General features: G+C 42.0%; 1 protein-coding gene across 9 annotated transcripts in view; it reads left to right on the top strand.

Annotated features, from left to right (window-relative positions):
- The window catches only part of SALL4 (spalt like transcription factor 4), a 53,570-nt gene extending 29,753 nt beyond the window's left edge, over positions 1-23,817 (top strand). The window contains exons 1-4 of one of the 9 annotated variants that reach the window (XM_024109176.3): positions 2,749-3,035; positions 16,771-19,287; positions 19,958-20,265; positions 21,422-23,817. In XM_024109176.3, the coding sequence (XP_023964944.1) occupies positions 2,954-3,035; positions 16,771-19,287; positions 19,958-20,265; positions 21,422-21,445 (2,931 nt within the window). In that variant the 5' untranslated portion in view covers positions 2,749-2,953 and the 3' untranslated portion in view covers positions 21,446-23,817. Of the gene's footprint in view, positions 1-2,748; positions 3,036-3,753; positions 3,882-6,687; positions 7,035-7,084; positions 7,213-10,219; positions 10,416-16,770; positions 19,288-19,957; positions 20,266-21,421 lie in introns of those variants that run through there. The other 8 variants (XM_008172479.4, XM_005284174.4, XM_024109175.3 and 5 more) reach the window with 8 other exon arrangements.
- The last annotated feature ends 275 nt before the right edge of the window (positions 23,818-24,092 follow it).

Below are 24,092 nucleotides of genomic sequence, written 5' to 3'. Positions count from 1 at the left end.
TCCTTAAAATATAATAAAAATAAATAATATATGGAAATATACCTATCTCATAGAACTGGAAGGGACCTTGAAAGGTCATTGAGTCCAGCCCCCTGCCTTCACTAGCAGGACCCAGTATTGATTTTTGCCCCAGATTGAACTTACAACCCTGGGTTTAGCAGGCCAATGCTCAAACCACTGAGCTATCCCTCCCCCCCAATTGGTACATAAAATAGTGTGTTTAATATGTTGTCACTTGGCTCAGTGGTGTTACATGTAATGTCACCTCTATGTAATGAACAAAAAATATATAGGGAGAATAAAATTCACCAGTGTAAATATCTAATCTATCTATCTATCTAAATCTTGTTTAACAATCTATTTTCTCTGGACACACTTTGCAAACTAAGAGCATTTCAGACTGTTAGTTAAAAATATAAAATTGGCTGAAACTAGAGCTTCTGTTTGTACAACTACACAGGACTGGAATAAATGCTCCACGAAGATTCTTTCTGATCAGAATAACTTTAAATCTGAGTTAACCTCTTTTGTTATACATCAGTATATATGGTGTTTCTGATAAGTGATTTTATACTTACATTATTATACAGAGAACCTGAGATCCTGTTGTGTCAGGATCAGGATGGTGTACAGCAATTATTTATTTGTCAGGGAGACATCACACAAAATAACCCTGCTGCTCACCCTAAAAATCAAAATCTGTTCCCTGATTCTACATGTTCACTAACTCCCCACAGGGTGAGAGAACGGTGGAATGGAGTGATGCAGTAGCCTTTGGAGTGTGTAATAGGCTCAGCCTTCAGAAGTTACAATGTGTGCAACAACCTACTTCTGTGGTTTCCATTATCATTTGCTAAATGCTAGACAAGATCCCAGTAAGAAACACTGTAAGAAAAGCCTAAGATAATAAATAGATAATTAGATCATCATGATACACTGTGTACCTTGGTCTGCTGAATCAAAATCTTTATGTGACTGACCCACACACACTCCACTTTCTAGAAATATCACTAATTGTTCACTGGTGTACAGTAGGTCATATTTTTGGTGAATAAATTTTGAATAATAAACCTTTGACTATAACAAATGCTATATTGTATTACTAAAAGATGCTTTGAAATAAACAATTTGCAGGTTTTATTGTAAAGGAACTATTAAAATGACACTAATGTTGTACAATGGTTTGTAATAATTTTTCTTGTATCTTTATATATCATTGTTTCTTATATATATTGCCTCTCCTATCTATAAATTGTATGGCATTCATCACCATAGTATCTGAGACCCACATCCTCAAAGGGATTTAGGTACCTTAATTCCTCTGAGAACGTTGGCCTGAGCCCCTCACAATCATTAATGGATTTTTATCCTCACAATGTCCCTGCAAGGTAAGGAAGTCCCATCCCTGTTTTACAGGTAGGAAACTGAGGCACACAATAGATTAAGTGACTTGCCCACTCTCATGCAGAGAGTCTGTAGCAAAGCCAGGAACTGTTGCCAGATTGTGTGAGTACTAGGCCAGGGCCCTACCTACTAGGTTATCTTTCCACCTCTCAAATTATAAAATAAAATACTTTAAGCAATAACAATATTGTTATTCATCATGGTTATGGGACTCAAGGGGTTCTGAATGCTTTGCAGCGCAAACAGAAAGGCAGGGCCCCTGCCCTAAAGAGTTTATCATCTATTCTAAGCCTTTAGTCATGCAAGGAGTTCTGCATCAGAAGCTTCTACCCCTGTGTAGATCCCTGCTGCCACTAACAGTGGGGTTCAGAGTGGGCACAGCCAACCTCCACTCATGAGATCAAGTTGTAGGATCAGTAACTAAGGCTCCAATTTACTTCTATGGGGTTCCAACTAGGGGGTCCAATCCTGTGACCAAATCCACACATAGGGACATTGATTTCAGTGGGACTCTAAATGGTTCCAGCAGGTCTGCTGGTATGGATCTGTTTGCAAGACCAGTGCCTCTCTTTAGATGTGATGTAATAAGTGGTAGAAATAAACAGCAGAGAGATTATACTTGGGCAAATGCATATCCTTTGAAAGAAGTTTTTGTTTTCTGGTGGTAGTTTTTCAAATTCCAGGTTTTTTTTTTATTTTTGTTACCTACTCTACTTTTTGCAGTATTGTAATTATTTAATAATTATTATGACTGACCCATTTTTGGTGACCCTCCCAGAAGAAAGTGAGTCTTGAATAAGGCATTTGAAAGAAAATAAAACAATGTGCCAATAGTTTACATACACATTATTCTGTATGCTGGGTTTTGCTTTTTTAATCCTCCCCTCCCACGCCTCATACCATCCCTCCCATAGCATAATATTGTCATCCAATTTATCCAGTTGGGCAATCACATGATCATGCGCCTTGCTTTTCCCATCATATCTAATGACAAACGGAAGAATTAGCCCTCCACATTTCATTGTTTCAAGGTTCTGCTTACTTAAAAATAATCTTTAAACCATGAATAGACAATAAAAAGGACAGGTGAGATAACAAAGGTTTTGTCCCCCTGGATAGCACAGAAAATCAGGCTGCCAGATTGTTTGTTTACTCTCAAAGATGGATTCATGCTCCTCTTTCGCCCCCCTCCCCTTAAAGGAAATATGATCCAATCAGGTAGTAGGAAATGATGAGACTGGCTCCCCCAGAGCTGTGTTAGGAGCACACGCTTTTGTCACATGCATGGGACGGAGCAGCAGTGGGAAAACTACAATGCCCAGCGTTCCCCTCTGCTCCCTGATCAATGGACCTTATTTGAATAATCTGTGAGCCCTTGGACTCAGGCCAATCAGCTGTCAGGGACCCATGATAAATCGCAATGCATTATTGATAATCATAATTACTCTGACATGCGCATTCCGCCCAAGGGGGGTAATTTCCCAACTCTAGGAATTTGTTGTGAAGAAGAAAATAATTGCTACTATTTTGCTCCCGATGCTTGTGCACCATGTCGAGACGCAAGCAGGCGAAACCCCAGCACATCAACTCCGAGGAGGAGCCCCCAGATGCTGCAAGTGGTAAGGCGCAAAGTAAGAGACGGAGGCTCGCCAATTACCAACTTTAATTGATGTGCAAAGAAATCAGCCAGGGAATAAGGGGTTTTGTGTGGGTGCGTGTGTGGCTTTGTCAGTCCCCTCCCCCCCCCCCCACTAGACTCGGCTCGAGATCATGACCCTACACTGACCACTCGTTGTTTGTACCATTTATTCCCATAATCTACCCCCCCAAAAAAACAACCCCTCACTTATCTTCAATCATTGTTCGACTGATATCGGGCCTGATCCTCCTTTTTCTTCTGAGATCGCAACGGGATCTTTTTTTTTTTCTTTTTCTTCCCCTTAAAACTGTCCAGTGGCTCTGCCCAGAGCTCCAGCCCGATGGCTGCTCTTTGCTGACCACTCGGATCGCAGCAGAAATCTCTCCGTGTGTTGCTCTGCCGTCCCCGTTGGGTGTGTGAGAGTCTTTCCTCCCCATCCCCCTTAAAGGTTAACGTGTGCTGGCTCTGGAGGGGGATCCGGGCTCTCTACCTTCTCACGCCAGGGGAGCAGGATGCGATCTGCTACGTGTCTTAGTACAGCCAGTTTTGTTATAGCCTAATGCAAGGTGAACCCCCAAACCCTACCCAGCCGGAAAGGATTTTTTTGGGGGGGGGAGACAGAGAAAGGAGTTGCAAACCATCTATTTAAAGCCTTCCCTCATGCCTGCGCTAGTTTTGTTTCTCTGGATTTATTTCTTTTACGAGGGTTTTTTTTTTTTTGGTGGGGGATTTAAAAAAAACTGCTTTGGCTAGTTTGGTTGGAGATCACAATCGCCCTGGACCTTTTGTAGCCTGACCTCCAGCCATCTTTGATTTCCGACTTCCTAAAATAACTCCGGTGAGCTAACGTGGTGTGTGTGCGCGTGTGTTTTGTATTTGGGTGGTGTGGGGCTTTTAATATCGGGAGCCACTGTTACATGCTCTGGAACTTTGTGTTTTAAAGGGAAAAGAAAATTACATTTGCAGTGAAGTTATCACAGATCTGTGGGCGCGGGGTGCGCAGAGTGGGGGGGGGGGAGGGAATTGATCACCTAGTATAAGTGCGGTTAGTTTGCCACTAGAAACGAATTGGGCAGCGTTGTAATTCCTGGATCCTGTGTGAAAGTTTCATCGATACTGTGCAGCATCTTCTCATACATTCCCAGGGTTTTTCTGTTGGTGCATCGCTAAACTGGGGAGAATTTGTAGCACTTGTAGACTACTACATGGGCCGATTCCTTCAATGTTAATCCTCAGTTTAAATTTCAACCTACACTTAAAAAAATCGGTGCGGATCTAATGCCACTCGTCCCATAATTCCTATTGACAGACTGGATAGCAACCTCTGCAACTTCTTGGGGATGGTGGTATTAGAACTGAATTTCCCTGGTTATGTAGATCAATGAATTTCTCCGGTCTCAATTAGGAATCATCAGTTTCAGTATCCTCCCCAAGAGAGATGAAGGTGGGTTTTGCAAATAGTTCAGATTATTTTATTATTATTAAAGCACCAACTGACTCGAGATATTTGGGGTGGGAGGGTCTGCAGGACTTTACTACCCTAAGCAACCTGGACTCTGTAATTCTGTGAGTCGGCTTTTATGTCTTTAAAGGTCAAATATTCAAAGAGCTCCCAAAATTGAATGCTTAGTCACTTTTTTTCCATAGGTAAAAATGATATAACAGGAGCCGCCTATTCCCAAACCGCAGGAGATTCGAGTTCTTACCCCCCCCCCCCTTCTTTCTTTGAGCCGAAATGTCCAATTGTTGGGTCCGGTTAATGGTGACTTAAGAAACAGCAAGCTGGCCAGAAGGCAATAAATCCCATGTTTAATGCATGACTGTTTTCCTTTGTGCATATGGTTAGGCTGGGGGGATGGAGGTGATGTTTCCACATGTAAATCTCTGCCCACTGCTGGAGAGTCCCCTCCGGGGGCTGTGCTGAAACAAAAGGGTTAATAACTCTCCTGAAGCTGCAGAGTTACTCCAGAGGGAGTGGGGGAGGGAGAAGAGAGGGATTTTTCTCATCCTTTACCATAACCGGTATCATCAGGGTTGTTGTTTTTTTTTTAATGATTTTGCAAGTTCTGGAAGGACAGCAATTTAAAGCACCATCTTTGGAACCTGCCTGGTGGGTGGTGTGCATGTCTGTCTATTAAATACCCAAGATTGGGGTGGAGTGTTTTTTGTTTTTTAATCCTTGTAGAGTCCTAACTTTTTTGCTTTGGCTACCGTACCTCCGGTTCGATGGGCCTTTTGGGGGGGAAAGGGGTGCGTGTCAATCGGTAACAGACAAAATTAGCCCGGTATCCACAATCTAGCGCATTGCTTGACTTTAATTTATTGGGGAACTTTCATTGCTTTCTTGCGCCACCCAGGGGTCACTGGCAGTACTAGGCAAGCTGTAAAGAAAACTTTGTACATTTTCCCCAACGGTCTTTTGAAGTTGGAGGGTAGCTTCCCCTTCGCCCAGAGTCGCATAACGTGGTGTTCAGGGCTGGGAATTACTGCTCCTGCTCTTGAAGGACTTGTGGACACACGGGTTGCCCCCAGTGCCCCGCCCAAACTTTGTATTATTCAGGAGCCCTGCTGGTGAATCTCTGAGCAGATTTCCCTCTATTCTTAACCTTCCTCTCACCCCGCAGAAAGGGGCTGGTGGGCCGCCCATCCTGAGCTAGAACTACCTGACTGTTGTTGCTCTTTCTCCACTCCTACAATACCAGCTTGGAACAAAGTTCTAGAAACCGTTGCAGAAATCTCTCCACTGCTGTTCGTGATAACGATCAGAAGAAGTGGGTGGGAGTTAAACCATCTCCAGGAACCCCTTAGCTAAATAAAACAGCCTTGACATGATTAAAAAAAATCTGGACTCGGGATTAACCATAGTTTCTCTCTCCTCTTCAGAATAATCTAGATATTCTCCGACCTAGGCGTGTCCATAAATACCAAGGGATGAAGCTCCATTAGAAAGTTAAAATTCCAGCCAGATTGCCTGAGAAATGATCAAATATATGCATAATTGCAATAATAAAATCAAGCCCTTATCTCGCTCTTTTGCAAGAGAACATTTGCAAAGCAATCTGAGACCCGCCTCTGAGAACAATGCAGTGTGCTAGAAAATGGTTTTGCTAACCTGGTGATCGATTAACAGGTCAAAAAAATCAGCAGGTGGTCACTTGAGAATAATACCACATACTGAAAATTAGCATTTTCACAAAAGGGTTTAAAATGCCCATTGTACTGGATTACAGCCATTAAAGTGTAGGGTTCTTAAAATGCAGTATACCACTCTTAAATAAAAAAATTCTTTCCAGGCTAAGAACTGAAGTTGTAGCCTGTATTTGGGCATCCATTCAAATTGGGACTCCAATTGGGCTCTCTAATAATCATCAAACTATATTTGCTCAGGGCATGCTGCTATCAAGGAGGTATTCCTAAATTGTAGCTTCTCAAAACAATGAGTTTCATGCAGGAAACCGTCAGTTAACGAGCCCTTAAAAATGTGAGCCCGATTCCAGAACTCCTTGTGCAAACATGATGTATGCTCCAAAAGTTGTCCATTGAATCGGTGTGAGGTGCTCAGAGACGGGTCAGATTATAGTTGAGGGAAATATTATTGTATCAACAGTGCGGCCCAACTTGAGACTCGAACACGCCTTCAGTGGCCCGTTGCTGCGGTTTAAATTAACAGCTAGTTAGTGCTGTTTGAATTGAACAAAGCTCTACGTTGGCTCATTCAACGTTACTGCATCCAGGGATGACACTATTCGCTGTGGGGTGTGCGAGTGCTGGCTAATCTTTGCAGAGCTATAAATGCTAGCCATTGGGTGAAGCCTGTAAGGCAGGCTGACGGACTGGAAGGGGGAAAATGTCTTGCTTGTTTTTTCCCTTTTACGTAAGTGAAACATTATATTGGTTGTACTGAGCAAGTCCTCTTGCTAAACCCTGCAGCATGTGACGTTTTGACAGAGCTGCTGCTCTAACCTTTGCCTCCTCCTGCCTGCTGTGGGTGGTAAGTTGATGTCAAGCTTACAATTAGGACTCTCATGCAATTGACCTTGGCAGCGGGGTTTGCGCCGTTTAGCTTGGTCTTAAACACTGTACTAGTGTTAAGTGTGGTCTAGGGCCGCCTTGTTTATGGACGAAGGACTTGCTGGTGGAAGTAATTGAGCGCTGAGGAAGAAACAGTGGTGGGTCAGGTAGAGCGAAAGACTTTCCTCCGCTCTGAGGTGTTGCATCCAGGCAGGTTTCATTGGCTTTTGGAGTCTCCTGTTCTGCTCTTTCCACACTGGGAAAATTAAACAACTAGGTGTTGCAGTGACTTTCTCTCTCTGTCTGCCTTAAACTTAGGTTCAGAAATGTTCTTCGCTCCGCAAATCCAAGAATTCGGGTTTATCTGCAACTTGTAATCAAAAATGTTGGTAGCTTTTGTAGCCTATTTTAACCACTGCACTTTTCGACCTCTGTTTTTATATTAACATAGTTTTGGGGCAGATGGTAACCTACTTATTTACATGTCCTTAGGGAATGATTAATTTGTTAGTCATTCTTCCAGCCACCAATAACTAATGAATTTTAGTTGCATGTTTGTCGCTACTGCTGTTTTAAATTGCAGTCTCTCGTTCTGGAGAAAGTAGGTTTTTGTAATTTTTGATCTAACTAAACTGCCTTCCCGGCTCCAGAAATGGATATTGTTTTCAGTGTAATACATGAGTGCCCTCCACTGTTCGGCCTTTTTAAGCTCAGTTGTTAATAGCAGCATCAGAACATGTGTTTGCTAAAGCTTTCAGTTTTGAGCCTCAGCAGGTAACTGCAGACATTTTAAAGGGGTTTGTCATGGCATTCAGCAACTTTGTTTTTAAAGCCCTTTGAAAGTACACCAGAAGGTTAATCATGCAAGGACGTGGAATTTAGAGGTCTAGTCTTAAGACTTTTAAGAGTTGCTATCTCTGTTTTTACAAAATCCTACTTTTATGTGAGGATAGCTAGAGTCTTAAATTTGTCTAAATGATTTGGCACCTTTAGATTTTCAAAGCAATTTTTGTGAAACTTTAATATATTCTGGGTTAACATAATTAGTACTCTTAAAGGTTTGTTGTTAGCAAGGTTAGCTTAAAACCTTGGAAGACACTTTTTTAGTTAGGTTGTGAATTATTTTCATGAGATACAACAAGTCTCTTGTCTAGCTATTCTTGGGTTGGAAACTGGTATTGACTGAATTCTTTTGTGAGAGATTTAATTACATTGTCTGCAATCATTATTGGAAATTTCAAAATAAAACCACCCGCATTTCTTAAAATTGAGAAGGGAGCCAAACTTATTTAGCTGTTTTGACACGTTTATTCAAACCTATTTTTCTGTGCAGTGCTTGTGATTTTTTTTCTTGATAGGCTTAAAATAGCACACTTTGAGTTTGTTGCAGACATTGCTAGACTTGCAAAGTACCTAGTCTAATTTTTTTAAATGCTAGTTGAGGCCTTCAGAACTAGAAATTACTAAACTGATTATTTAAAATGAATCATTTCTGATAGCAAGTAACATAATCATACACCCTTTTCTTAACAGTGACTATTGGGAAAGTGACTGAGAATAGATAAACTGATTAAATTTCTGTAAAAGTTAAGTCTCACTGGATATTAACTTCAGTTACTGTGAAGTAGACACTTTAAAATGTGGAGTGTGGGTGTTTTTGTTTTTTAGTTTCATGGTCTCTGACCAACCACCCTCCTCACCTCTTTCTTCTTTCCAATAGCTTTCCACTAAATCAAATTAAATCAGGTAAAAGGTGTGGGGTATTTTATTAATTGTCTTTAGGAAACTTTTTTTTTTTTAAACTTAAATTTGAGTCTAAAGATTTCATCAGACCTTATTGTAAATTACCACCTTATCCTACGCAATAGTGGAAGCCCCCCCCAATCCATTTGGCAGTGATTGAATCTAAAACCCCTGCTGGGTTTACTGCATTCTTCTAACTTATTGGATAACTAGATGCTGAGAGATAACATTCCTGAAATTCGGAGGTGGGGAGGGGGGAATAGAAAACGGGAGAGGTTCGATCCCTGTGAAGCATTTTTGAGGGGGTTACTTAAGTACATGAGTAACTGTTCTAACAGATCTCCCTTGCTACTTGACAAATACTGTTACAGTATTTGGACAGAGTTCTCCACAGATGTAGATATGCATGGTGAGCTTTCTTTGCACAGAAGTAAACTTACATTTTGTTTTTAAGACTCTTATGTGTCACTGATAACTGTTTCTAGGGTGGGTAGGTAGAGCAAGGCATGTTGTTTTGATAAATGAGGTGGTCTGATTGCAATCACTTGACTGTTCCTACAAGACAGGGAAGAGGAGGTGGCAGCTAGAAATCAAAACAAGGATCTCTGAAACTTTTTTTTTAAGATATAGTTCAGATTCCCCCCCCCCCCCTCTCTGTCTAGGATCTCAAATGTTTGTGGTGGTGGTGTTGTAGCCATGCTGATTCCAGGATAATAGAGACAAGATGGGGGAGGTAATATCTTTTTATTGGACCAACTTCTGTTGGTGAGCGAGATGCTCATCACTCTTCGTCTTCTCTGGTCTCAGTATCTATAGTACTCAACTGTTTTACCACTATTGAATGCACCATTGTCACTGTGTCGTCCCAGGATACACAATACTTTCAAAAGACAAGCCTGGGAGCTTAAATTCATAACTTTGCTAAATATTAAAAACCATGGACTGAATAGAGACATTGGATTTATGGCTTATTACAACAATCTATAATCCACTAATACCCCACCCCCTTCCTCCCTATGACTGGAGGGGTGTTTAATGGGCCACTTTACCATAAATGGTCCCTTGAAATGTGTTGACTACTTATGCTAAACAATCTTATACTTTGCATTTTGCAGTGACACTCCGAGTAAGGGCTTGTCTTCACATACAATGTACAGCTGCTCCACTGTAGCAGTGTTTAGTGAAAACAACAAGGAGTCCAGTGCTTTCGCACAAATAAATCTGTTAGTCTTTAAGGTGCCACTGGACTCCTTGTTGTTTTTGTGGATACAGACTAACACGGATATGTGACACCATGATGCAAGGCCGCTGACCTCCTGTTGGCGCAGTTAATCTACCGCACCCGAGAGGCAGTAGCTATATTGATGGTCTCCTGGCATACAGTAACTCCTCACTTAGTCATCCTGGTTAACATTGTTTTGTTATTAGGTTGCTGATCTATTAGAGAACATACTCATTTAAAGTCGCATTACATTCCATTATAAGATTGTTTGGCTTGCCCCGCTCCACCTCGCGTTCCAGCCGGGGAGACTCCACTCCCTGACAGGTGCGCTGGGCAGGAAGAATGGGTCAAGCCCTGCTACACCCCTGCCTCAACCAAGCTTCACAAACATCATTGGTGAGTACAGTATTACATTGTTTAAAATTATTTAAAACTTGGTACTGTATATGTATATAATATCTTTTGTCTAGTGAAAAAAATCTCCCTGGAACTTGTCCCTCCCTATTTACATGAATTCTTATGGGGAAATTTGGTTTGCTTAACATCATTTTGCTTAAAGTAGCACTTTTCGGGAATATAACTACAATGTTAGATGAGGAGTTACTGTAGTACTGTGTACACTGGGAGGTAGGTTGGCATAACTATGGTTTTGTCTACACTGGCTAGTGAACGACATGTTATGTTGTTCAACAGTGTTTTTAAAAAACACCCCACATACACACCCAAAAGACAAAAGTTTTGTTGACAACAAGCACCGGTGTGAACAGCTGGCAGGACTGATCTCCTGCAGACAACGCTGCTCATTGGGGGTGGAAGTTTTTTGTCAGTAAGAGAGCTCTCCTGCTGACAAACTGTGGGTACACTGCACTGTGCCTTTTAGCAGCACGGCTGTAGTGGCACAGCCCTGTCACTAAAAGCTGTGCAGTGTAGACATAGCCTTATTTCTCTCAGGGGGGTAGGTGGTTTGTTTGTTTTTGTTTTTCCCCCATACCCCTGTGTGATGTACACTTGGCCCAAGGGCTTATCTACACTGGCAATTAACAGCGCTGCAACTTTCTTGCTCAGGGGTGTGAAAAAACACTCTCCATAGTGCAGAAATTGTTGCACTGTAAAGCGCCAATGTAAACAGTGCCCCAGTGCTGGGTGCTATGCTCCTCGTGGGGCGGGGTGTGGTGTGTGTTTTTTAAATTAAAAAAGGGGGGGGGGGGAGTGCTCTCCCAGCACTGCGCAGGGACCACACAAGGCACAAGCACTGCCACCACGGCAGCGCTTTAGCATTGTTAGTGTAGACTAGCCCTAAGTTTCCCAGACCTGGAGAAGAGCTTTGTGTGAGCTCAAAAGCTGATCTCTCTCTCTCTCTCTCCCCAACAGAAGATGGTCCAAAAAAAGACATTATGTCCCGCAACTTGCCAATATTGATTCATTTATACTCAACCCTCTGCCCCTGTGAGGCAGAGAAGTATTCTCAGTTTCACAGTTAGGAGGAGATTGGGGGGCAGGGCGGGATGGGAAGCTGTGCTTCACTATTTTTCCCAGGGTTACACAGGAGTCTATATTGGGAATTGAATTCAGATCTTTTGAGACCCAGTGAAATGTGAAATTGTCAAAAATAGGGAAACAAATGAACAATATGGGACAACAAGAATATCAGATGGCTACGGGAGGGATGCTAACTAGGGCTGGCCAGAAACCGAGATCTCCCATTTTGTGAAAAAAATTTGTGATCTCAATGTTTTTGTTCCACCTTTTGGGATATGTGTGAGGGGGTTTACAGATTAGGCCCATAGGTTCTTATCGTTTACCAGTTTAATTTCAATTGATGCAAGGCACTCATCTGCCAAAATGAGTCTACTATCAATACAAGGGGGATACTCCCATTCAAATTTATCTTTCTAAACCAGTAGAGTTAAATCAGTATAACTTTGAGGCTTTTTTGGGGGGGTGGGGGGGAGGTGTTCTGTTTTTTTGAAGGCAGAACAAAAACCTCACTGCCTTAATCCCAAATTTGCAAGTATTTGGAACAAAGGTTGTGTTGTTTTTAACCTGCAATTGTGTGGGTTATGTATTGGATGGGAGTGAGTTCGTTCCTGTGAAACTTTGAGGCCTTGGCTACACTGGCAATTCACAGCACTGCACTTGCTTCGCTCAGGGGTGTGAAAAAACATCCCCCCCCTCCCCCCGAGTGCAGCGCTGTAAAGCGCCAGTGTAATCAGCACCTGCAGCACTGCAAGCTATTCCCCTTAGAGAAGTGGAGTACTTGCAGTGATGCGAGAGAGCTCTCTCGCAGCGCTGGCGGCACGACTACACTCGCGCTTCACAGCGCTGCCACAGCAGTGCTATGAATCTGCGAGAGTAGCCAAGGCCTGAGCCTAAAAAGCCTTTTGAGTCAGCATGCACCTTAAAGTTCCAGGAAGGAAAGTAGGGTTTTTTTGTAATTAACAAACACAACCTCAGTTTTACTCTCCCTCATCATTGATAAGGGTAGAACTAAATGCCCACTTTATGGAGTTTTAAAATTTCCATGTTTCAGAGTAGCAGCCGTGTTAGTCTGTATCCGCAAAAAGAACAGGAGTACTTGTGGCACCTTAGCGACTAACAAATTTATTTGAGCCCACGAAAGCTTATGCTCAAATAAATTTGTTAATCTCTAAGGTGCCACAAGTACTCCTAAAATTTCCATGTTTGACCTCAGTTGGTCCATTTCTGTTGACTGAGTCCTGAATCAAGTTGGGCCTCGTATACTATTTTAGGAGACTTCTATTTCCGAGTGAAATTTTTTTTTCAATGAAAAATGGGTTTTTAGCTACAGTGGTTTATTTCTTATTTTGGAGTGCCGATTTGTATGTATTGGGTGCAGCACTGAGAGTTTGTCACCGTGATCTAGCACTTTACCTTTTGCTTAGGGGACTGCCTGGCTATATATCACTAGGTTTAAAAAATGATTTAAGAGAGTTGCTCGGGGGAGGGAATGGGGGGATGCTTTGTGTGGTGGTTTGTTTTTTCTTTGGGGGGGGGCTCTGTGTTGTGTATTTCAGGGCAGATTTACACTTAATGCTGCATTGATGCAATTGTGCGGCTGTACTGCTTAAATGAAGACACTTCTGTACTAACAGGAACTCTTCCCTCAGGGTAGTTAATCCACCTCCCAGAGAGGCAGTAGCTGCTTCTCCTGTTAACGTAGTGCTGTCTAGATGGGGGATTAGGTTGGTATAACTGTCACTCAGGGGTGTGGATTTTTCACACCCCTAAGGGACATTATTATACCAATGTAGGTCTGTAGTGTAGACCTGGCCTCAGTGTTTGATGTGCAGTTCTGCTAATCAGAAATGTAGGGCTGGAAGGCACCCAAGAGGTCATCTCCTAGTCTATATGCCCCTTCAGCCCCCTTACGCTGAGGCACATATTACTTTAGTTGCTCTTATACAGGCCTTGTTTTGGTAGCTATTGTAAGGCAGAGATTATATCTCTCTCCACTATAATGTTGCTGTGAATTTTTCTTAACCTGACCTATCTTAAGGAAACTCCTTCAAAGCCTTTCATTCTGTGGGCAACTACAAATTTCAACACTAAACAATTTTTTGCATTTTCATTGCTGAGAAAAGTGTGTGTGTGTGTGTGTGTGTGTGTGTGTGTGTGTGTGTGTGTGTGTGTGTGTGTGACTCTGTTACTCGAGCCAAATGTCAAGGTTTGCCATATCCTCCCCCATGAAATTATTCTGGCCCAAACTATATAAACTCACCTGAGTTGTAGGTGCAAAAATGTCTGTCCATGCAAATCCTCTACTTGCATGCACAAGATGCACGCTGTGCAGCCTGGTAACATGTGTATCTCTAGTATAGGGGCTGTAATTATTTTGTAGTTGAACTCTTTTTAAAGTAAGCTGGAAAATTAAGCTTCTAACAATATCTGATGATCATAACCATTTACTCTATAGTCTAGTTAATAAAAATGCAGCGTCTGATACTACTGAAATAACTCAGCTCCCTGGGTTATTGGCATTATTGGACCTGATCTTGTGAGGTGCTGAACACCCTGAACTCCCACTGAAGCCATAGTGTGTCAGGCCTCCACACCATTGACCTATAAAGATGGAACTCAAACAAAGTGCCTCTATGATCAAAGGGTCACACAGTGTGTGGCCAGAGGGCACTTTATAGTTTCCTGGAAGAAGATAGAATGTCTTGAATGCTGTGTGTATAGGTGGTGGCAGGAAAGGGGAACTTGTTAACGAATAAAATAGGGCTGCAGCCTTCTGAGGTGAAAACACAACTGATGGACATATACGATTACTGTGGGATCTCTTGTTAAAGTTGGGATAATAAATGTGACATAACTCATCAATAGTGAGTTGATGATGAGTGGCCCCTGGGTGTCCGCTGACCTAAGGAGCTTAAGGCTCTAAATCAGGGTCATTTGGTCACCTTTTTCAGACCAAGGTAAAAATTTCCTCTCAAATCTTTCTGCAGAATTTTTAAAACTTCTGGTTCCCCTACCCCCCAAACTACATAAAAAGTCTGGAAAAACAGGAAAATTCCTCTTCAGCTTTTGGCACATTGAAGGGGGAAGTGGTTACACTTGGGTTCTTGTCTAATTTACAAAACATAATCTTTCTGCTTCCTGCTCCCCACAGACTATGTCTGACAGGCAAGTGCTGTTGCATAAATCCCAAAGTGAGTGTAGTTCACAGTAGAATGCTTATCTTGCAATCCACCTTGTACAGAGACAAGGTGGGAAAAGAGTTCTGTCTAGCTCAAAAGCTTGTCTCTTTCACCAACAGAAGTTTGTCCAATACAAGATATTACCTCCCCACCTTGTGTCTCTAATATCCCGGGATCAACACGGCTACAACTACACTGCATATGCCAAATCTCCTGAGAGTTGTCGTAAAAGTCGAAAGAATTTGACACTGAACACCCACCTTGTCTCACCAATGATCTGAGGCCAGCATAGTTCCAACAACACTGCAAATCCATCTTGTAGTGAGTTGCCCACTCTAGATCTCTAAGTGTTAAATTAACAGTTTTGACTCCAGGCAATAAATTATTATACTTTTTCCCCTTTCTATTAAGGTTTGGCCACCCCTGGCCTACACTCTCTGATCCTCCGAGCCACATATGATGATCTTCAGAAGTTTGAGAGCCAGGTGCACCAGCTCCAGGCTTCTGCCCTGCAGTAGGGTGGTAGGGCTCAGGGCTTCAGCCCTTTGGGAGGTATCTGCTGGTGCTCAGGGTTTTAACAAGAGCGGGGCGGAAGCCCTGAGCCCCAGCAGGTACCTCCTGGAGGGCAGAAACCCCTAGCCCCCTCCCCACTGTGCAGAAGCCCCTAGCCCCAACACCCCACTGCAGGGCAGAAGCCCAGCGCTTGCCCCCCAGTCTGGTAGGTGGAGAATGGGAGGGGCGAGGGTGCAGGCTCTGTGAGCCATGCTTTAACTATAAAAGAGCTGCAGTTTGGCAACTCCTGGTATGTGCCGACTGCTAAAAGAGTATATTTTTGCTTTTTTTTTTTTTTTTTTTTTTTTAAAGAACGTCATTATGCTCTTTCTTAGAACAAGATGAAGCTTTAACGTTGTTCCACATGACTATTAAAAATGTAGGCTTTATTAGTCCTTTAAAAGTAGCATTACATTAAACAAACTAGTATTCACACAAAGGTTTCTTGTGTTTATACAGTCTGATTTACTTGAAAGGAAGTGGTTTCAAAAGTCTTATTAGAAGAGCTGTAATCTACTTAACATGGTTAGTTCTTCATTGATTTTTAGTATATGGACTATAACACCAGGCTTATTCATTCTATCAACCCCTTTCATAAGCTACCTAATATACTGTAATATGGGAGAATAATTGCAGTTTCATTGTTTCTATCTGCAATGGTTATGTGCTTCAATGGAATCTTTATCAAATGGAACGATGTGTTAACTCTAGTGATTCACAGCTTCATATGGCTTTGCTAGAATTTGGCCATTGACCCTCTAAATAACTTAATTATACATTTTAAATATGAAGTAAACAATCCTCTATGCCCTCCATCACTTTCTTGCCTTTTGAGTAGTTAGAACACTCATTTCTATTTTTACATGTGTAAAGAGACTTGTAGTGAACTAGTTACCTCCTAATTCAAATGGGGAAAACACCATTCCTCTTTCCCTCACAAGGCTGAGGGTAGGAAAGTATACCACCTTTACAGACAAATGAATAGAGATGTAGTGTGACTTTGAGCAAGCTACAAAGTGAATCAGTAGCAGAGGTGGGGTAGGACTTTAGAATTGTGTCTCCAAGGTTTGCATTTGGTCCATGTGTCTAAGATCCCATTATCTTGCATTTATATCTTTCAAATTTTTGGCTTACTTACAGCCTTAACCTGGAAAAAACTTACCCATGTTCTAGATCAGGGGTAGACAACCTATGGCACGTGTGCCGAAGGCAGCACGCGAGTTGATTTTTAGTGGCACTCACACTGCCTGGGTCCTGGCCACCAGTCTGGGGGGCTCTGCGTTTTAATTTAATTTTAAATGAAGCTTCTTAAACATTTTTAAAACTTTATTTACTTTACATACAATAGTTTAGTTATATATTATAGACTTATAGAAAGAGACCTTCTAAAAACATTAAAATGTATTACTGGCACGTGAAACCTTAAGTCAGAGTGAATAAATGAAGACTCGGCACACCCCTTCTGAAAGGTTGCCGACCTCTGTTCTAGATCTATGTATACATAGGGAATATTTGACTTTTCTATTTTTCTCCCCACTTAGGGAGTCCACAAAACGCCCCAGGTGATGGAGATGGTGAAATGAGTTCCAAAAGGTGCCGAACAGAGGAAACCAACATCTGTGAGAAATGTTGTGCAGAGTTCTTTGATCTCTCTGAATTTCTTGAGCATAAGAAAAATTGCACTAAAAATCCACCTGTCCTAATCATGAATGATAGTGAAGGAACAATACCCCCTGAAGACTTCCCTGGAGCCTCTACAGAGAGCTTTCCAAATGATCGACAGGATAGCCAGGCAGCCAAGGACAGTCAGTCAAAGAGTTGCACTGGTTCTGTGGAGAAGAGAGAGGGGAAAGTTGAGACTGAAGTAGTGGGAGGAATGTATCTAAAAACAGAACCTACTGCAACTCATGGGCTAAGCTATTTACCAAAATCCAAAGTACCAAACACTAATGTGACTTTGCAGACAATACGTGGCACTAAAGTGGCTGTGAATCAGCGTACCTCTGACACCATCTCTTCCTCAGCAGCCAGTTTTAATGCTATTCCAATGATCCTCGAACAGCTCGTGTGCTTGCAGCAGCAGCAACTCCAGCAAATTCAGCTCACAGAGCAAATCCGCATCCAAATTGCCATGATGGCTCCTCATGCCCTACATCCTTCAATAGTAGCTGCTACTGATCCACTAAAAGCTTTGGGTGCTCAGATGTCTCAGCAACTGTCTGCTGCTGTTGCTTTAATTGGACAAAAAGCTGGAAGCCAAAGCCTATCACTGGAATCCTTGAAGCATGGAAAACTACCTCATTCTAACATGGTCATTCCAACTGCTGGCTCGGTAGCCAGTGGGCTTTCTTCTTCCTTCTCCCTGAAGCCTGAAGCAAACAGAAGCCTCCCAAGTTCTATGTCTCGTTTTCCAAACCCTTTACTACCTCAATCATCCAGCTCTGTCATCTTCCAAAATCCACTCTCTGCAGTTTCTTCAGTGATTGATCCCTCAAAGAAAGGGAAAGGGAAGCCCCCCAATATCAGCGTGTCTGAAAGCAAACCAAATGCTGAAGAACCTTTCTTTAAACATAAGTGCAAGTTCTGCGGCAAGGTCTTCGGCAACGATAGTGCTTTGCAGATACACCTCCGCTCCCACACTGGTGAAAGACCCTACAAGTGTAACATTTGCGGTAACAGATTTACAACCAAAGGAAACCTTAAAGTGCATTTTCAGCGTCATAAAGATAAGTACCCTCACATTAAAATGAATCCCTATCCAGTACCTGAGCATCTGGACAATGTGCCCACTAGCAGTGGAATCCCATATGGGATGTCTGTACCACTGGATGAGTCTAACCTAATTGTGGACAGCAAGCCTATTCTGACATCACTGCCTACCTCAGTAGGCACTGGCTTGCCTCAGAATATCTCCAATCTAGCATGCATCAAGGAGTCTCTTGCCAACACGTTTTCAAGTGACATGCAGCCAAGGCCTTCTCCAGAAAGCGAAGGTGGTTCTTCCTCATCAGGAGCAGCGAGTCATGAGTCGGGAACTGAGCAGAGCCTGAGCTCTCCGCAAGCTAGCTGCAGTGTGAGTGTCTTCCATGTAAGCGGAGCAAGTGAGCAAGGTTCAGAAACATCTAAGCTACAGCAATTGGTTGAGAATATTGACAAGTCCACAACAGACCCCAATGAGTGCCTCATCTGTCACAGAGTGCTGAGCTGCCAGAGTTCACTCAAAATGCATTACCGTACTCACACTGGAGAAAGGCCATTCAAGTGTAAAATTTGTGGCCGTGCCTTCTCAACAAAAGGTAACCTTAAGACTCATTATGGTGTCCACCGGGCAAACACCCCCCTAAAGATGCAACATTCCTGTCCAATTTGTCAGAAGAAGTTTACAAATGCAGTTGTATTGCAGCAGCATATTCGCATGCATATGGGGGGACAAATTCCCAATACACCTATGCCGGAAAACACTTGTGATAATACTGATGTGGATCCTACTGTGACCGAGAAGAATGGAGACCTGACTCGCCCAGGTGAGAACATGGAAAGCATAGAGATGGAAGAAGACCTAGACTCTCAGGATGGCCCTAGCAGCTCTTTGAAACCACCAATTCCATATGATGCACAGTCAGAATCTCCAGGCACAGCATTTTCTGGGATTGCAGCTCTGGAGAACCAAATGAAAATGGTAAATTCAGCTTTGAACTTGCAACGGCAAAGCAGCCTGAAGTCTAGTGACAATGGCTCGGCAGAAAGTGATGGCATGACGAATGATTCTTCCTCTGTGGCAGGTGATCCAGATTATCAAAATGGCAGGAGTCCTGCTGCCTCTGAATCTGCTTCATTCCAGGCATTGTCCCCAACCAATAGCCAATCTGAAAGCATTAGGTCAAAGTCACCAGGTTTCAATAGCCAGGAAGATGCTGGCATGGGAAATAAAGCTGAGGGCCCTGAAAACCATCTTGCAGAGATGGAAGGGGCTGGCGCTTTGGATCTAACTTATGGCAATATTGGTCGAAAGGTCATCAAAGAAGAACCTGGGTTACACTTCCCAAATGGAGAGTATGGTGAGTTATAACCAGTAGCTGCAGTCCCCCAACTAACAAATCCTTCTAGAGGGGAGCTCCTCAGCAGACCAGTGGGAGTAAGACACTTATCCTGCTGGTTTGGTTCCTTTTCAAAAGGAACATGGGTGCTTTTTGCTCTGCAAGCCACTGAAAATCTCCTTCCTAATTTCAAATTCCCATTTGAAGGTAAAGTCATACACACAGAATGGATAAGTTTTCAAGTTGTAGCCTCCGGCTGCCTAGTGATCACACACTCATCCCATTTACTTCAATGGTAGTTGTGCTCAGGATCTTGCATTTTGTCCTAAAGTTATTAATTAGCTCTCTAAACCAGACACTTCAATGCTGATAAACCATGGAACAGACTGTTCAGCACTAGTATATGAAGTGTAAAGCTAGCATAGCAAATGCTGTGTCTGAGCTTTTTGCATTCAGGATTTAACAACTTTCTCCCTGATCAAAGGGACCTATTTGAAGAACCCCGTCTCCCTCTCGCCTCAAACAGGTGCTAATGGGTTGTCTACGTGCCTGCAAATTACAGCTTGCATGTGCACTGGGTGCTGGGCTTATGCACCTTCAAAAATCTGGACCCAATATCTTGCTTCCAAAGTTTAAACAGAGCTGAAACGTGTAGTGGTGGTAGCCTAATGTGTGTGTTCTTTCTCTTCAGGTCGCAACAGCATTCATGCTGCTTTTGTCAGGGCACCACCGGCCCTCATAAAAATGGAAATGTCTAGTGAGCGTCCTATTAGCACTAGCCATTTTATTGGCCCACCAACCTTATCACCTGGTGTTCCTCCTCTCCTGGTGCCACGGCCTAAGCTTTGCCGTCCAGCTAAACAGCACATCTGCACTACGTGTGGGAAGAACTTCTCCTCTGCAAGTGCTCTTCAGATTCATGAACGGACCCATACTGGTGAAAAGCCATTTGCATGCACCATCTGTGGGAGAGCCTTTACCACAAAAGGAAACCTGAAGGTAAGCAATTCTTAAGGGGGCTGAGGTATACCGATGCCTGCCTTTGGAATCACCTTCACTAGGAAAGTCTCTTAAACAACCCCTCTAAAATGCTTCTATTCCTTCTAATATAATCATCCAGACTTTAAAGATGACTAATAATTTCTCCTGGCCCTCTGGGTGGTCATTTAAGACAGTTTGTTATAGTTTCTCAATATGCAAGGATCATACATTCAACTCTCTAGTAGGCCTTGAGATCAGCCTAAATCCACTTAAAAAAAAAACAAAAACCCTGTAGGGGAAGAACTGTAATTTTTAACTGCAACTTCTAACTGCTTTGTTTAGCAACCCTACCTCCAAATGCTCCTGAACCAAGGTGTGGGTTTGGGATCTGAATTTAGAAGCTGAAGCCCATATCTAGATGATACCTCAGCATGCAGGGAAAACCCCTGTTTAAAAAAACAAAACTGTATTTGATCTGATTCTTTCAAACCCAATACTTTTAAGCAATGATCATTGTTCACCTTACTGGAACATGTTCTAGACTCCACTATTGCTTGAAGCACATTGAAAGTCCCCTGTTGAAATGGCTGTCACTGGAGCGAAGTCCTGCAACAAACAATGTTCAGGGATTTGTTAAGCACAAAAAATTGCCCCTTGTGCTCCTGATCATCAGATTAATTGTCTTTTAAGGAACACTTCGCTTCCCCCACCCACGCTATGGTTTGACACTGTAGAGCTTCCAGACTCTTCCTCTCTAACAGTCTTTGCATAAGCACTCTATAAGGAGGGATGAGAGTGGAGGGGGAGAGAGAAAAGAGATGCTCAAACTTAGAAAATAAAATGAAGACTGGGGTGCGGATAGCTGCTTGTTTGTAGGGGGGTGGTCTTTCAGGAGGTTCTCTGTTTGTTTGTGCAGTAATATGCTATTTGTGGTTTTTCCAACTACATGGGAGTGTGTTAGCTGCCAAAATTCTATTCATGCTAGACTTTTTGTAAAACCATTTCTAAAGTCCCTGCCTTGCCTTAATTCAGCACCACTTGCCAATATTCCCTGTAGCCTATTCTTAAGAACCAATGTATCTTAAATTGTGTAGAGGAAAAAATAAACTTTTCCCATGCACTAAGTAACTGACTACTTCTGTTCTTGCTTTCCCTCTTTTTTGTTCTACTTCAGGTGAAAGTAAACAAGAACATGTAGGGCATATAAGCCATTCTACAGTAACAAAGATCTAAACAAAGATTTTGCTGTAGTTTGAGTACAAAACTACATAAACGTTCCTCTGAATGTTTGGCTTTACTTTATCTTGAGGCTCAGATACCATAGTGCTGGTGAGGTATAAGAACTTGGATAGACTAGGACAGGAGCTCAGAATTATGATAGCTCTCATCTTCTAACTTCTCCTACCCCCTCTTCTGCAAGGTTCATGTTGGAACTCACATGTGGAATAACTCTGCCAGGCGTGGAAGAAGATTATCCATTGATAATCCCATGGCTCTGTTGGGGAATGATCCAAAGAAGGTATCTGAAATGTTTCCAAAGGATATAGTGCCTCCTTCAGTGAACATTGATCCCACAGTATGGAACCAGTATGCTGCAGTACTCAGCAATGGCTTGGCAATGAAGAATAATGAGATTTCAGTGATCCAGAGTGGTGGCATACCTTCTCTTCCAGTCACCATTGGGGGTGGTTCTGCAATAAATACTGCAACAGTCTCCAAGATAGATGGGTCCCAGTCTGGAATTAGCTCGGATATGGAGAAAGCTGGTGGTGCTGCTGCAGACAATGTGCCAAAACACCAATTCCCTCACTTCATGGAGGAGAACAAAATTGCTGTTAGTTAGAAAAACTCTTTGTGAAGGTGAAATGCAGAAAGAACAAATATATATACAAACATATATTTTTAAGAGATTCCATCTCGACCTCCTATTTTCCTATTGACATGCAAATGATTTTATGGTTGTCTTTGTAAGAGTTGCCCACAGTACAATCATGATGTTGCTTTGCAAAAGTAGTAATAATAAAAAAAAAAATCCTCTTATTTGGAAAGATGCGGGTCTTGCAAAGTATTCCTTGTTATGTGTGACTTTAATGTGTACAGCCTTACAGAAGTTTCACAACTTGAAATTCCAAAGGTTTATAACATTTGCCTCTGTTTAAACTGAAATCTTTGGGGGTTTTGAACACAGTAGAAACAACCTACTGTTCATGGAAAAACTTGTATTTACGGATGACATGAAAAATTATTATGCGGGTAAATATTCTAGAATGTCTGCCACCTTTTTAGAAATAGTCTTTGTGTGGTGTGTGGTGTTTTTTTTGTTTTGTTTTTGTTTTTTTAATGTACCTTTTACTATATGGCTACAGGACTTTTTTTTTTTTTTTTTTAATTTGCCTCAGAAGCTGTAAAAAGATCTTTTACTGGCCTTTTCCCCCCTTTTGATCATTGCTCCTAATAATTGAATACTCCCTGTATTGTTGACTGCTGCTTATTTAATACTACTACTTGGACAGTCCCTTAAGAACAGTGCCAAAACTACTCCCTTCCAAAGATGTGCAGTTTCTCCTAAAATATTGTTATTTGTACCAAGAGCCCTGAAGAAGCATGGGCAGGTATGTATATACTTCTCCTCTAGAAAGAGAAGGTCATGTCTGAAAGCTCTGCAAGGAATCGCAGATGACTGTTGCATGTAGGCATTAGAACTGGTTTCCTTAGCAAGAGGAACTTATTTTATTTTTTTTATTTTTTTATGTTTAATTTGGGTTATTTAGGAGATCAGTTTGTGTAAACCTGTATTTAAATACAAAAGTACTCACACCTAAGTTTAATGTCTTGTGGGCGTTTTGGATGGCATTCCCACTTTGGTCGTTAAGTTTCTTGGTGATTTGTGCACTTGCATTACACCACAAAACCATGGTGACCCATGTGTATTGTATGAAGGTTATTGGGATAGCCCTCTGGATTCTAAGTTATCTACCTCATTTTTTTTCTTTGTAGATGTAGTGTCTATTTTTCTATAAATGACCACTGTAATGAACTGAGATTCAAGCAGATGCTTCCATGCACTATATGAAACCAAAACCTGATGTATTAGTGGAAGCACCTGAAGACTTCATGGACTTATTTTTCACTCTTCTTACACTTGCTGGATCTGTATATGTAACAAAATCTAAAGCTAGATTGGAACCCAATTAAGCATTTGGTATTAAAGGACTGAATGATGGAAAGAAGTCTGATTTCTGACTGCAGGAAATCCTTTGAGTCCAGTCTCAATTGCGGAAGGCCCCCAAAAAATGCAGATTACCAAAAGTTCATGTAATGTTGTTGCACCTGATTCTTGTTTATGATCTATTTTTGCCATGTTGTGCCTTTCCTGCTGGACTTGTAAGTAAGAACACAACAGTACCTGTTTACACTGTAAAATGGATATTGTTACGTCGAACATGCCAAAGGCATCCCAAGTGTCAAGTTTCTGCATTGTGAATGTATGACTTAAGAATTCTGTAGTTTTGAGTATCTGATGCATTTCAGTTGATGTTTTGAGAATAAATTTGGGATGGCTTTTTCGCACTTCATGCTTATATTTTTCTGGTAAAGTACTCTTGTCCCCTTTGAATTGAAATTCCAGTAGGCCTAGTAATATCTTTACCTCCACTGAGGTGTGGTGTGTTTTTTTTTTTTGTTTGTTTTTTTGTTTTTTTAATTAGTGTGTGCTACATGTTGGAGTTTAGTTAATAGGGGAAACATGCCATGCATATAGATTCAAACTCTTAGTAACAGGTATATTGTGATTGTGCTACAAAGGGAAAAGAGTGCTAGGTCATCGTCAGTGACACACCTATCCA

The sequence above is a fragment of the Chrysemys picta genome, chromosome 13, assembly GCF_011386835.1.
Source record: "Chrysemys picta bellii isolate R12L10 chromosome 13, ASM1138683v2, whole genome shotgun sequence".
Taxonomy (NCBI): domain Eukaryota; kingdom Metazoa; phylum Chordata; order Testudines; family Emydidae; genus Chrysemys; species Chrysemys picta.
The sequence above is the reverse complement of the archived record's forward strand: the minus strand, read 5'-3'. Positions and strand labels throughout refer to the sequence as shown.